This window comes from Pundamilia nyererei, unplaced genomic scaffold (assembly GCF_000239375.1).
Source record: "Pundamilia nyererei isolate P.nyererei 1_Seehausen unplaced genomic scaffold, PunNye1.0 scaffold00088, whole genome shotgun sequence".
In the NCBI taxonomy this organism is placed as follows: domain Eukaryota; kingdom Metazoa; phylum Chordata; class Actinopteri; order Cichliformes; family Cichlidae; genus Pundamilia; species Pundamilia nyererei.
The window spans coordinates 1,366,409-1,379,971 of NW_005187489.1; the positions used below are offsets into that span (position 1 = coordinate 1,366,409).

The 13,563-nt window shown below is 40.5% G+C and overlaps 1 protein-coding gene across 1 annotated transcript; it reads right to left on the minus strand.

Annotated features, from left to right (window-relative positions):
* Positions 1-10,767: 10,767 nt before the first annotated feature.
* On the minus strand, positions 10,768-13,258 carry nkx2.2a (NK2 homeobox 2a). Its single transcript, XM_005738978.2, has 3 exons — positions 13,208-13,258; positions 12,641-12,963; positions 10,768-11,970 (listed from the first exon to the last, which is right to left on the minus strand). Exons 2-3 carry the CDS (start codon positions 12,903-12,905, stop codon positions 11,414-11,416), a joined length of 822 nt encoding a protein of 273 aa, XP_005739035.1. The 5' UTR covers positions 12,906-12,963; positions 13,208-13,258; the 3' UTR covers positions 10,768-11,413.
* Positions 13,259-13,563: the final 305 nt, after the last annotated feature.

The following is a 13,563-nucleotide window of genomic DNA, read 5'->3' on the forward strand; positions in this document are numbered from 1 at the left end:
TATTGTGAAGTTGTTTGTCCATTTTGTTGGTGACTACTCAGAAATGCATGTTATTACACACATGCTGCAAATACCAGTTTATTATTGCCAACAGTTCATGTGTATTCGGTGTTTGTGCTCCTGTATGTGTTGCACAGAGACTGCGCTGACTTTGTGCTGCTGTACAGTAATAACAAGTCTTCTCGTGGTTAACGGCTCTCTTGTTTGTTGGTTTTGTCTCGTCCTGTTTCAGTGGTTCTTTTTGCCTGGAAGGATGTGAACTCAGTGTGTCTGACCGTCTCTGAGGACGCTCGATGTCATCTTGTCTACCTGATCATTACACTACCTGCTCTCCTCTGCAATACTGCCCTCTCGCTGCTCCGCCACTTGAAATGCTTGGCTGGCCTCTTCTCTGAAACCATCAGGAAATTGTGTGCTAAAACGCTGCAGACGGTTCGTCCTCTCTCTCTTCCCTCCAGCCATGAGTGCAGGAGTCATAAAAAGATTCCTCAGCTCGGATGACTACTGCTGCTGCTCACTCGACAGGAAAACACACAAAACACCCTTCAGCCGCCCGCCACAGCTCACCTCTCACAGCTTTTACTTGATTTATTGACGTTCACTACACTGCAGAAATGCAGAACACTGCATGTAAATTACATGGATGTGACCACTTGTTTAAAAGCAGGCCTAGATATATTACACATGGCCATTAGGAGTAAAACTAATTTTTAAATTACTATTATGTTGCTAACATCTTGTCAGCAACATATTTAATGATGGAATGAGATTATATATGTTTAATATGCCTTTTTAAATAATCCCAAGGAATGTGAAGACTTGTAATATGTCAGCTTTCTGATCTGCAAATAAATTGGAAGTAAAATGGATTCTCAGTATTTCATATTTTGAGGTAAACAAGAGCCTCAGTCTGCATGTGGAGTCGCTGCATCGGCATTATTGCTATAAAAATACATCAGGCCTTCTTGCTGTAAAAAAGTTCAGCAACTCACATGAAGAAAGGACACATGCTGTTACTGACTGCATTCAAATACTCCTTTCTTAAACTCCCACGCTGCTGCTCTGTCGCCACCATTATGAATCTAAACAGGAACAGATGAGTGTCATGATGGCAAGTCAAAAAGTGAACTGCCAAAAACAGTTCTGAGTTTTTAAGTAACTGTAAAATGTCTCTTTGGTTATCCAATAAATTGTTGCTCCAGTCATCACTGATACTGATGAACAAACATTCCTGAGCTCCAAAAAGAGACCTTGAAAGCTTTCTCTTTAAAAAAGTGTCTCTGAATGCAGTTCAGTGCTCTGCATGTGAAGCTAATTTAATAATACAGGAGCAACCATCAAATGGAAAGTGAACCATGTTAAAGAAACTATTTCTGGCGTCTGTCTGCTCACAGATGAAACATCATATATACTCTGCAGGCGGTGGATTTTTCCCAGTTACAGAAACTAAGAAGAGACTTTTACCTGATCAGTAAGACTGACCACTGCAAACAGAACCTGCTTCACTGGACCTCTCTGCTGGATTCAGTTCATACACTTTTTAAAAACCGTATTATGAGAGTATTGTTTAAGTTAGCTGGGTTAATAATATGACACACATTCATAGATGAAAGTGTTTGACAACACGCACATCATCTCATTTTGGACTTTTAATAAACGTACCTTTTTGTAAAAATGCAAAAGTTCTTCTAAGCTTTTGTGAATTGAGTGAAAGTGAATAAACATTATTAAAACGCTGCACTCACTCAGACACAACTTTAAAAAGAATCACGCAGCAACATTTCTGCAGTTACCTGGATGATAATCGAGAGCTAACAGATCATGCCTCAGAGTTCTGTGCTTGTCTTGCTCAAGAGTACCTCAGTCTAAAATGCTGAGGGCGTGGTTACATTGTTTCTTAAGTGTTTCTGACTCACTGTGTGCACCTTACAATAAAATAAATGTGCTTTGATGTTTTCACCTTTTCCATGCGTGCGCTTCATGTGTCCTTCAGTTCATCCTTCTGCCACATTTACCACTATTCTTCATATTCTTCATCCAATCAAATTACACTAAAGTATTAAACCTCTGTTTGTTTTAAACTTTTTTGCATCTCAGATAACTGAAGATTAATAAACATAAGAGTTGTCATCACGAACCAGAACTCTGCTTCTGTAGAAGGCACAGAAATCAGCACTGTGACTGTGCCTTTCATTTATTAGTGGAGATTTTATACACTTTATACATAAGATTTTAGCCAATATAAGGCAAAAATAATGCGTTAGCACCAGAAATAGATTATTATTTACTTTTCTAAGCACTTGAACACTAACAGTAACACTATCTGTGAAACTATTAACTCTTGTAACTGAAGCATTTACAAAGTGTGTTAAACTGAACGTACAGCCTTCCTTAAAGTTTTACCCTGAACACATCCCACTGCTTCAGTTATATAACAGTCTACACAATAGCCTGTCTCTCTCTTTCTCTCTGTGTGCACTGCAAAACAGGATGCTATTTCCCCATGAAATGAAATACAACATATACAAACATAAAATTAGTAAAATATATAGATACATAAATATATTGTTTACAGATATGCAGTATGTAATTTAGTGTTGTGCTGCATGATATCAGATATTTGGTCATTTTTTTCTTCTGAATCAATATGAATGATGTACAAATGAGGTACAAGTTTGTCATTTAGTAAAACCAATAAAATTCAAATAGCAAAGCAAATGCAATAATAACATTTATTTAAATAAATTTTGGGTAATTGTCTGTACAGGTCACATTTAAAGCAAACTTTGATGGGAAGAACAGATACAAATACATAATAAATAACATTTCATATGTACAGTGTTGGTTTCAAAAAGAAATGGAACACTTGACGACCTGAAAGTTAAATGTAGCTGCCTCTTTTCTTTTCCTCTGAGTAAAGGAAAAAGGACAATGGACTGCAGAGGATCTGAGGAACCTGCAGGGTTGAGGGTGCTGATGTCGCTTAGAAATGTGGAGCATGAATGGAGCCGAAAACAAAACAAAAAAATCAAACAAATTAAACTTTTGCAGTTGGATTTGGACCACATTACGAGTTAAAAAAGAGTTTTATGCATAAATAAAAAAAATGCAAATTCATAATAATGAATTTGTCCCCCGAGATGTAAATGATTACATATTTGATGAGCTTGTATAGAGGGATTTTTCTGCATCACCATGCTAGTGTTAGAGTTCTTCAGCAGTTTGTGGCCATGCTTGTGATGTTTGTGGCACCCATGCTGTTTGGTAGGACGATCTATGCATTAATGACTACAACAGATGAATACGTTGAAGGTTATTGCTTCATTCTCATACATTTCAAAGAGCACGCGATGTGATACGTTGTATAATGAAGTCAGGCAGTGCAAAAGGAAATATCATAGAGAAACTTTTATTTTCCATCTATTGCAGAGAGCCATGAAACACATTAAAAATTCACCACAGAGCACAAGTGCACAAACACATGATAGGCACATCCTGCTACACATATTTTACATCCTCTTTAAACAGGAAGTTAATTAGATGATTTGAATTGGTAAAACACTGCTGCTACATTGCTGCTCTTTGATCATCACGCCTGCTGATTGAAGCATGTCTGAAACAGATGACGGCCAGTCGTTATCAGCCTCAAAGGCCCAGGATCCATTTGCAGTGCTGGCATCTCAAGCACCTCATGTTCATCCTCTGAAGAAGGTGAGACAATCCATTAAGTGAAAGGCATAAACACTCAACTCTGGGAACCTGATTGTTGGCGCTGTCCCCCATCCAGCCCACCTGACTGCAGCGGACTGTGGGTTTTATACAAGACAATTCAAGTCCTGAGGTGGAACATTGAGAAAGAGAAGACAAAGGGAAATAAGACCATATGGTGATTTGCATATCATAACACAGCAGCACAACTTTTAATAGAACTCAGAGATGCAAGAGAGAGTCGACTTTGAGCTTAGTCGGCTCTGAACATTATCGTTCACCGTGGGTTGAAATTTACCTGCAGGTGCTATGAAACGGTTTCAAGTCCAAATAAGAGTGCCTATCTTTATCGTATTTTTATTGCATATTTATTTGGGCATGTAGATCAGCTCATCTAATTAATCATTAATTACAGCATATCTGAAACAAAAAGGTAACGTGTCATATTTGCATTGTCCCACAGGCATTGCACAGGTACACAGACTGTGAATGATGTTGCCTTAATTTACAAATTAAGGACTCTGGATCATTTGGACATAATGTGTAGAAAAAGTCACCTGGTGTGAAATTAAGTCTTGTTTTTTTTGTTTTGTTTTGTTTTTAAGAAAAGAAAAGAAAGAAAAAAAAGACACTGTTGGCAAACCAAAGGGGTGCATGAACAGTCCACTCATACTATAGACACTGAAACTTGAATCATCTACTTTTCCTGCTTCTTCTGCAAAGGGCTTAACGCCCCTTCACTTGTACAGTGCATTAATACCACAGCATCAGAGCTACTAGGTCGATTTAAAAAGTTAAGTTGATAAAAGATGAAGAAATATTTGCTCCAGCGCTTGACTGTTAAACATCTTTTCCATTAGAATAAGGTGGTGTGACTACATATTTAAAATGGCAGGCTCAAGAATCTCAGTTGATCTCGCAGGTCATTGTATAAAACTAATAATCACCGTATTCCCTGACCTTTGCCCTTACACTTTACACCAGCTAAAAATGATGGATGAATGATTTTATATCTATTTTTTCAGTAATGCATCAGAGCTTGCCCATCAGTGAGGGCTGGAGAAGGCTGAATTAAACATTGCTGCTTGAGACACATTTAGTTGTTAATGGCACTCAACAACCTTTTTTTTTTTTTGTAATTCTCTCTCATGGAAGCAGAGGCATTGGCTGCTACAGTATGACTTAATGATTCATACTTTGGAACATTTTAAGAAAAATTATGACATACACTATCTGCGTTTCATACCCATGTCGTGGTAGATAAATTAAATTTGTATCCCACTTATCATCATTTCATTATGATCCTAAGCACACTCGTCAGAAAATACCAAAAATTAACAAAACAACGTGATTTTTTTTTGCAGTCCTTTATTTAATTCATCATACACATTATAGGATTTTACATCGGTTCGTGGAGTAGATTAGATTGAGTAAATTATTTGAGAAGAAAAATCCAAACTTTAGTCTCTGAGCACTCTACTCACCCTGTCACTCTCCTCATCTCTTTGCTGTTTTCTTAATCTCAACATTCAGCAAAGTCAAGAACCTTGACGCTCGCCCCTTTTCCGTGAGATGACTCTGAGCTGGCTGCTGGTCATCTGCAGCACTTTAAACGCAGACCTGCCACTTTTAAAGAACTGCACGATCAGCGTCTCCCACGGCAAAACACCGTGGCGTGTTTTCTCTTGCGTGTGGAGGCAAGAATGAAAACTGAATACATGCGGATGTCTTGCAGTGTTTACTTAGAGATCGTATCCAATGACTGGATTTTCCTTAAAATCATTAAATTTCCGAATAACGTCACTGTGTTTACATTTCCTGTCTTGGCATTTCATACCTCTAATGCAGACAAATATGAAAGAAAAAAGCAACAAAAAACAAAACAAAAACCCTGTTATAGAAGTAAAGTGAAGGTTGTGACCGTGGGCTTACATGGATGACGAAACTCAAGCGAATAGATTTTATAGTGCAACGGAACTGCAGTCAGGGGGGAAGAAAGGAGAAGCAATAACAAGTCAAAGCGCTGCACAGTAAGAAGCTGCATGGAGAGCTGGTGTCCACTTGTTAAACCAATGGATGCCATGATGTTTACGTGTACATGCTAATGAGCTAAACAAGTAATGGTAAGTATATGTTACACCCCTCCTAATGTGCTCACGGTAGAAGCATATAGTTTGTCATTGTAATAACACAAGCTGTGTTCATATTTAGCATATATTCCCCCAATAATGGAGTTCAAACACGAGTGCCAATTTAACATCAAGAAATCTTTCATACCAGAAAATAAACTGTGCGCAACTTAAAATGCTTTTTCACAATTATTCCTTTAATTAGACACATTAGATAAGTCATCTACAAATAGTGACTTCATTCAGTGAGAACAATGACAAGCCTTTTATGAATTTAGCTTATCATCGGCTGTGAATCAAATAGATTTGTTACAGAGCGCTGCAGGCGTATACTTGCTTTTACTGTATCATAGAAAAGCACTACTCTTGACTGTTAAATGGGTACAGTTCAAATTGAAGTGGACAAAGACAATCCTGTTTTATTTAATCTTATAGATAAACACAGTGTGACAGAAGCTGGAGCTGTTCGGAGACGATGGAAGGATTCCCCTTTGAGCTCCACAGAAAACTTCAGCTCTCCGGTTTCTTCCTTGTGTAAGTCATAGATGCTGGTGTTTGTGTTAGGCAGCTCGCACCTCTCCAGGCTCTTCTCACACAGATGGGCTGCTGATGTGAACAGTACTCTGCAGACGCTCGCTGAGTCAACTTGTGTATGTGTCATGTGGGCTTTGTCTGCTTCACACAGCAGCCTGCCGCCTACACTAATACACACAGCACCAATTTGAATGCAGCTCGTGGATTCGAATATGACCGTGTTACTTTCACATGCCCACCGGCTGACACCAAAACAGCAAACAGAAGAAGCCCCAGTGTTGATGTCTTGATATGTTTCTGCTCTTTGCGCTGTGTGTGTTTGTTTCAAACCGCTGTTTTTATTCCAAAGTCAAAACTGGTCACAATGCAAGCAGATTAAGAATTTATCTCCTCTCCCCTCAACCCTCCTTCACCGTGTTCAGCATCTCCGCACCCCCTGCTGCGAAACGTTTCTAACCCAATGAGGCCCCCTACAGTTGCAAGCTCACTGACGCTGAACTGAGCAGGTGCATAAAGATGGTAGCTTTTACTTTGACGTCATTTGACCCATTTTGCAGTGCTTTGCATAGTTCTCTACATGGAGGGATGTGTTCAGGCATTTTGCAGCTTGGAAAGTAAGTCTATGTGACTGCAGGACGTGATGCACATGTAAAAACCCAAAATGCTAACGATTTGATTCTTGATACCAAATATGATGCTTAATTTTCATTATTTTCCTTTGATCGTAAGGAAACAGATCCAGCCCTCTCTGAGTTTATTTGATGCTCCAAGTAGATTATTAGTTATTATTTTGTTTGATTTTATTTAAAAACAAAACAAAAACACACACCTCTCCTTTGCGTTTCTGGCACAAAACGTAGCAGCGGTGTAGATTTAGATTTTCACACGCGTGACCAGCTATGACTCACAGCCTTCTTTGTTGTAAAAGGCGATGATTGATTCAGACTTTCTTTGGTAAACCTTACTTCACCCCCATTGTTCACTTTCACTGGAGTGAATTAATCTGCGAGCTGCTGCACCCCGTTTCTCCCCCTATCCAATTGCGCCACACCGTGGAGACACGCAGACTATTTCTCCGCCAGTTCCCTCTCTCTGACTGTGAAATGGAAACTGTGCTAATTGCCCGTGGACTGTTTACGTCGAGCCTAGTTTGTTTTGAAGAGCGATATGATTATGCTCTCAAGATCCATAACAATGTCATAAACCGCAATCATGCACTTAAAAGACAGTCAAGTTTGCTGGTTCATTAAAGAGAAAAAAAAGGCGCATTATTTCAGCAGTTGGAATATGATTTAGCTGCAGTAATTTGTAGCGATGGAATTAGATGCAGTAAGGCGACATTTGCAGGTAAGAGCTGCATGGCGCCAACCGAAGACCTCTGCTTCCATCTTGTGGCAACCTGGCGCAACGTTTTTTCTTCTCCGTCTCCCCCTCCCCCTCCCTCCATCACTCCCCTTTCTCTTTAATATCGGCACTGTGGCGAATCTAATCTGGATCTCCTTTAAGGCAATAAAACCCAGATCGCTTCCTTTAAATGAAAAGCACCGCTTATTATAGCTTTGAAATCCTCGTTTATTTGGCGATGTGCGTGATAGAAAAATGATTCATGTCGAGGTTCAAATGGGCAGGATGACGAAGATTCACGGTGTCCCAAGTGCATATTTCCTCAAGTATTGTATTCCAAGGTATATAATAGAGTTATCCACGCAGGTTGAACTATGCTGCACGCCAAGATGCTTGTTTTAATATCGTACTGCTTTATCCCTTCAAGCAGCCAAAAGCAATTTCCGATAAATCTGACCCTGTTGCTGAGCGGATAGAGGTGTAGTGTAATTTTCTGGTGCGTTAATGGCAATACGGGGGTGCAAAGAGAATGCTGTTCGTCATAAAAGTTTATCGTAAAGGCTTCCACGAAGACACTATTGAGGTTTTACTTCAGTTTTGTGGAAAACACGACAGAGCCTGACTGAACGCGCAGGGAGCTTCCAGCTGGTTTAAATCACTTTATATTTGCAAGTGAGCATAATTTCTGAAAGCAGATTTGTATGGTTCCGAAAAAGTGTTAAATATCATATTGTTAAATATGAAAATGTAAAGGCAATTTATGAATAAAGAAACCACTTGAATGGGATCAGTTCCGGTCTTTCATGCGCAAAAGTCCACAACACACCTGCCAACAAACCCAGTTTTTGTCCTCACGGAAAAACATCTGCATTTTCCAGAGATCACAGCAAAATAAAAGTGCAAATGGCAGCTTCAGCATTTAATTATTAGTCAGGTGTATTATTTGTTCTACATCCGTATATCGCACAGCAGCGCGGCACTGGCTTTAAAGTCAGGAGAGCTGCTGTGAAATCTAACCGTAAATTGTTAATTAATAGTAGATCAAGTTTACGCTCGATACGGAAGTCCTTAAAAAAGGACGGGGGCCAAACAGTGTCAAATATTTTTCCATGTGTTCATTTTAGAAACAGGCTCACGCACAGCAAACAAGGAAGAACACTGTCTAGAATTAAAAATAGTTTTTGCGCCTTGACGAGCCACTTTTTTGGACAGACAATAATCGGCCTTTCACGTTGGAGAATGGGAGGATAGAGGGAAAAGAGAAATGAGAAGGCTGTTGTTGGCATAGCTCTATCAAGGAAGAAGGACTCCCTGTTATGTGTGAATGGGGCTTCTTTTTTTTTACCAGAATAGATATAGCACGAATTTTTAATTCGTTTTTCTTTGAGAGACAACAATGCTTTATTTGAAAGCTTGATACAATTTGGGGCTTGTAAGAGATTCTTTTCTCCTTTTCCGAGCCCAGCTGCCCATATGGGACACAACGTGTGCAGAAAGGATCACAATGGCACCAAGTGACAGGCAGGACAAAAAGCCCAAGGATACATCTCCCTGACTCTGAACAGCACCAAGAAACTCTGTCTATCTACACTGTCTGCATCTCCACTCCTGCTGCTCGTTAGCATGCACGCCTCTAACATCCACAGAAACCAGGCCTGGGCTTTTGTTTTTTATTTTAAAAAATTTTTTTATTGCCTCGTGCACTTGCGTTGCGCAGTGATAGAGTCGCAGAGCTGCCTTCTCTGTTGGACAAAAACTGACACAAATGTCAGCGTCATTCTTTCACTTATGAGTTTTTAAATTGCGTTATTGTTCCGGGACTTGTTCAGTTTGAGTTTGATTTGAAAGAAACCAGTCAGAGTTCACTAAAATCCAATCACAGACAGGCAATCATTTATCATCGACTCTTATCGGTTCTCTTTATAATTCTCATAACACGCACTGGTACTCACGTCATTTTTCTCTTCGCATGTGGCGGGTTTCTATAATAACTGCGTCTGCTTATTTAACACACGCACACACACGTTTCTGGGGGTTTTAAGACAAAGAAATAAAAAAATAAAGTTTGATTTATTTGACCTGGAAGCTCGAAACACAAAACCTTTCTGTCAGCGACAAATTGAGTCTGTGTCATCCACAAAAGCAGTAGCCCCCTGAGACTCAATTCTGTAAATAATTAGCAAATCTGCCCAATTTAGCTGTTTGTTCGGTGATGATAGGGGCGACTCTAACATCTGCTGTGAGATTTTTTGGCCCGGGACAAACAAAATGCATAGATTTTTTTCAACTAGGTTATCATATTTACTCAAGATATTGACTGGAGTCTGATAATCCGCAATGCGCTCTGCGGATCACTGGGGAGCCATTTGTGCTCATTTTGGTCCCACGGTAAAGAACGCCGTGCCTAATAGCGTAAAGTATATTGTAATGCGGGCTATGATTGCCAACATGTTATATGATCGTGTAAAAAATGTCTTTATTAGTCCCTTCAAGCCTCTGTAAGCCACGCGAATTTTAGCTGAACGCTGCCGTGATTAAACAAAGAAGGCTGGTGAGTCATTGATCCGTCCTGCTCTGTTTGCAGTTTAGCGCTTAACAAGATAACAAAACATTTATTGCATTAAACGATGTTTTTCCTCGCAGTCTACCACTTTACAACCAAGGCCGGGGGTGGTTGGGGATGCTGACAAAAAGGAGAGCTTTTCACTCAAAAGCTTCTTATGTTGAGAAGCCCACTTATAGTAAGTGAGTGGATTTTAGTCCCATTTCACAAGTGACTTTCGGCTCTTTATTAGCGAGGTGTTCGGATTGAGAAAAAATATTTTCGGGATTAAATTTGCCTGAAAGAGAAAGAACTGAAGTGCGCTGGAGATTTTTTTTTTTCGTTCCCGTGCTCACTTCCATTCTGTGCCACAATAAAGTGTTTTCATCATCGCCTTTTATCATCACGTTTACCGGTGTCTTTTAAAATAAAATAGAATTTTCACAGTGGCGGCTATAAACCAAACCCTGGTGTCAGAAACAACGCATTTTATTTAAATTATGTTTTTTTTTATTTAAAAAAACAAAATCGGTTATTTTACCGTCGCCGCGAGGCTACAGTTTTTATTTACACGGCAGTCCCCTTATTTTATTTTTTTAATTAAAAGATTCAGAAATGTAGGCTACACAACCCTCTTCATCGCCACACTCCCGCAACTGCTCTGCGTTGCAAACACCTGCCACAAAATTATTTACAAGAAATAAAAACCAAAGGGAAAAAGCTGAAAACTTGCCAGTGTTTATTCATGGCCATAAATATTTTTTTCGGTCCATAAAAGAAGCAAGAAATTAAAATTTCTATAATTATAAAGTGGTTCGTACGTGCTGATAATAACACGAAGGGACAAAGAAAAAAAAAGAGGAAACATCTCTACAACCAACACACAACATACTTACAAAAAAATAAAATAAAAAATAAAAAATCACAAGAAGAGCATTGACATTCTTAATAAAATCTATATGGGAGAGGTTTGGACCCAGTTCTCTTAACGAAAACATGTAAACACGGCGCACACATGAGCCCCGAATAAAAATGGTAGTATATATATGAGTCAAGCTGCAAAAATGAAAAGTCTTTTGTTTGTGTGTTTTATTTTTTCTTTGCTTTGTGGTGAAACTCCCTACCGCGCCTCCAAGCCAAGTCTCTATAATTTCTCTCACCAAGTCCACTGTTGCGTTTGCACCAAGTGATGTGCTGTGGGGAATTGTGGCGTAGCCGCGGCGCTGTACTGCGCGTTATACTGCATGTGTTGGAGTGACTGGGCACTATATGCCGAAAAGGGGATCCCGGCCTGAAAAGTGGCCGCCAAGTCCTGAGCTTTAAGAGTGTGACAAGGCTTTCCATCCCTGACTAAGACGGGCACGGCCACCCGCCTGGGAGAAGGGAGATGGGTCACTTCCATACCTTTCTCGGCCCGGGCTCTCTTCATCTTATACCGGTGGTTCTGGAACCAGATCTTCACTTGGGTCGGGGTGAGGCGGATCAAGCTGGCCAGGTGCTCCCTCTCCGGGGCGGACAGGTACCTCTGCTGTCTGAAGCGGCGCTCCAGCTCATAGGTCTGTGCCTTGGAAAACAACACCCTCCTTTTCCGCTTCTTGCCAGAGTCGCTCCCGCCGCTGCTGGAAGTTTCCTTGTCGTTGTCCGGCGATTCGTCGTCCGCAGAAGGCTCCGGGGACTTGGCGGAGTCCTGAGAGCTGGCGGATAGACCGTGCACTGCGGCAAGAAACGGGAGAAACACTGTCAAAATGTTATGTTGTAAAGTTCTTAGAGACATTTATCACAAACACATAATCTCCATGGAAAGTTTAGGATGCGCCACCATTACTGCTTAATTCGAATAATCTCGCTTTAAAGCGATATTATGTTCAATTTCTCGGGATTTAACGACTCTTACAACATCTTTAATACAGAAGCCTAACTGAAGAATACAAGCCCAAGACCTGTGGCTAATTTCAACTATTTAGGACGCGTGGAAAACTGAAAAACAGAACAATTCCTCAGCCCAGTTCTACACGAGCAGGGCGAATCAGTGAAGCATTAAAAGGTGCATTGTGTGCTTGTAAATCCCCACAGAATGCAGGCTTATATTTCACACCATGATTATACTCTGAGTAACTGACAGCCCCCTTGTTTTTCCACGGTGCTTAATCGATCGAATTCTTACAATGCAAAGTGCAGGAGTCTAAACACTGAGCGCATTTGTTGAGCTGCAAACGCCACAATCGAGCAGTGCACGGTGCATAAATTTTAACACTGAAAGCCACCCAAGGGCATCGCTGGGCTGGATCTGGAAGCTGCATGTCATCAGTTATGGTTTAATGTAACCGAATAGCTTATAAAATAAGTCGTTATCATCTAGATCAGCAAGGATTCTTCTACTTACATGAATATTGAATACTGTCCGTTGTTGCAAGCCATCGTGTGTAAGGATTGTCACTACTGTCATAAAAGGGGTTCTTTAAAGGCAGATTTTGAACGTTTTCTAGAGGACTTTGCACCAAAACTCCAGTGGTTTTTGTCGTGGAAGTGGTCTCCGATCCCTCTGTGTCTTCCTCCGCTCCGGTGATAGATCCTTCTTCGTCATTTGTGTCAGGAAGGTCCAAAATGTCCTTTACAGAAAAGCCCGTCTTTGTGTTGGTCAACGACATATTCTGGTGGGGGGGAATATGCAGGGAAAGTTGCTGCACCAGCTTTTCGGACAATCCGCTGTTTTGAAAGAAAACAAACAACAAAAAGCAGAAGCGATTTTTCAGGAAAACAGGACGAGTGAGTGTCGCTCTACGCTGAAGTACAGTCAAAGCAGCCACTGTGGATAACCATTGCCTAAGCAAGTAGTAGCAGCGGATTCAGTCTCTTTAAGTCCAGGAAGGATGCCAAAGTGGCTGAAGTGCTATATGTGGCTCATGGATATTGTGCTACTGCTGGGTGCTAGAGGGAAATAAGCCATTACCTTGTCCGATCAGTCCATATAAGGTTGGTCTCAACACATGAACCTGCAGTGAAAAAGCATTAAAAAACGCGAAAGGTTGGCCACGTGTGGGCGGGTCTTAGGAGTCAAGTGGATGAAGACAGTGTTTGCAGATGTGAAATTGTGGGTTTTGGGGAGATCCGAGCCTCTACCATTGGTGCTTCAGAGCATGATGAGTGGTATAACGTGTCAATTAATTACAAAGACGGGGAGGGCCTTTTTTACACCCTATTTACATACAAAGAACCTCCAAGTAGCTTTATACTCACAATACTTAAAAAGCCCGTTTTTAACAAATTGCTCGCACTGAAGCTCTTTTCCTTTTCCTTCCCTCATAT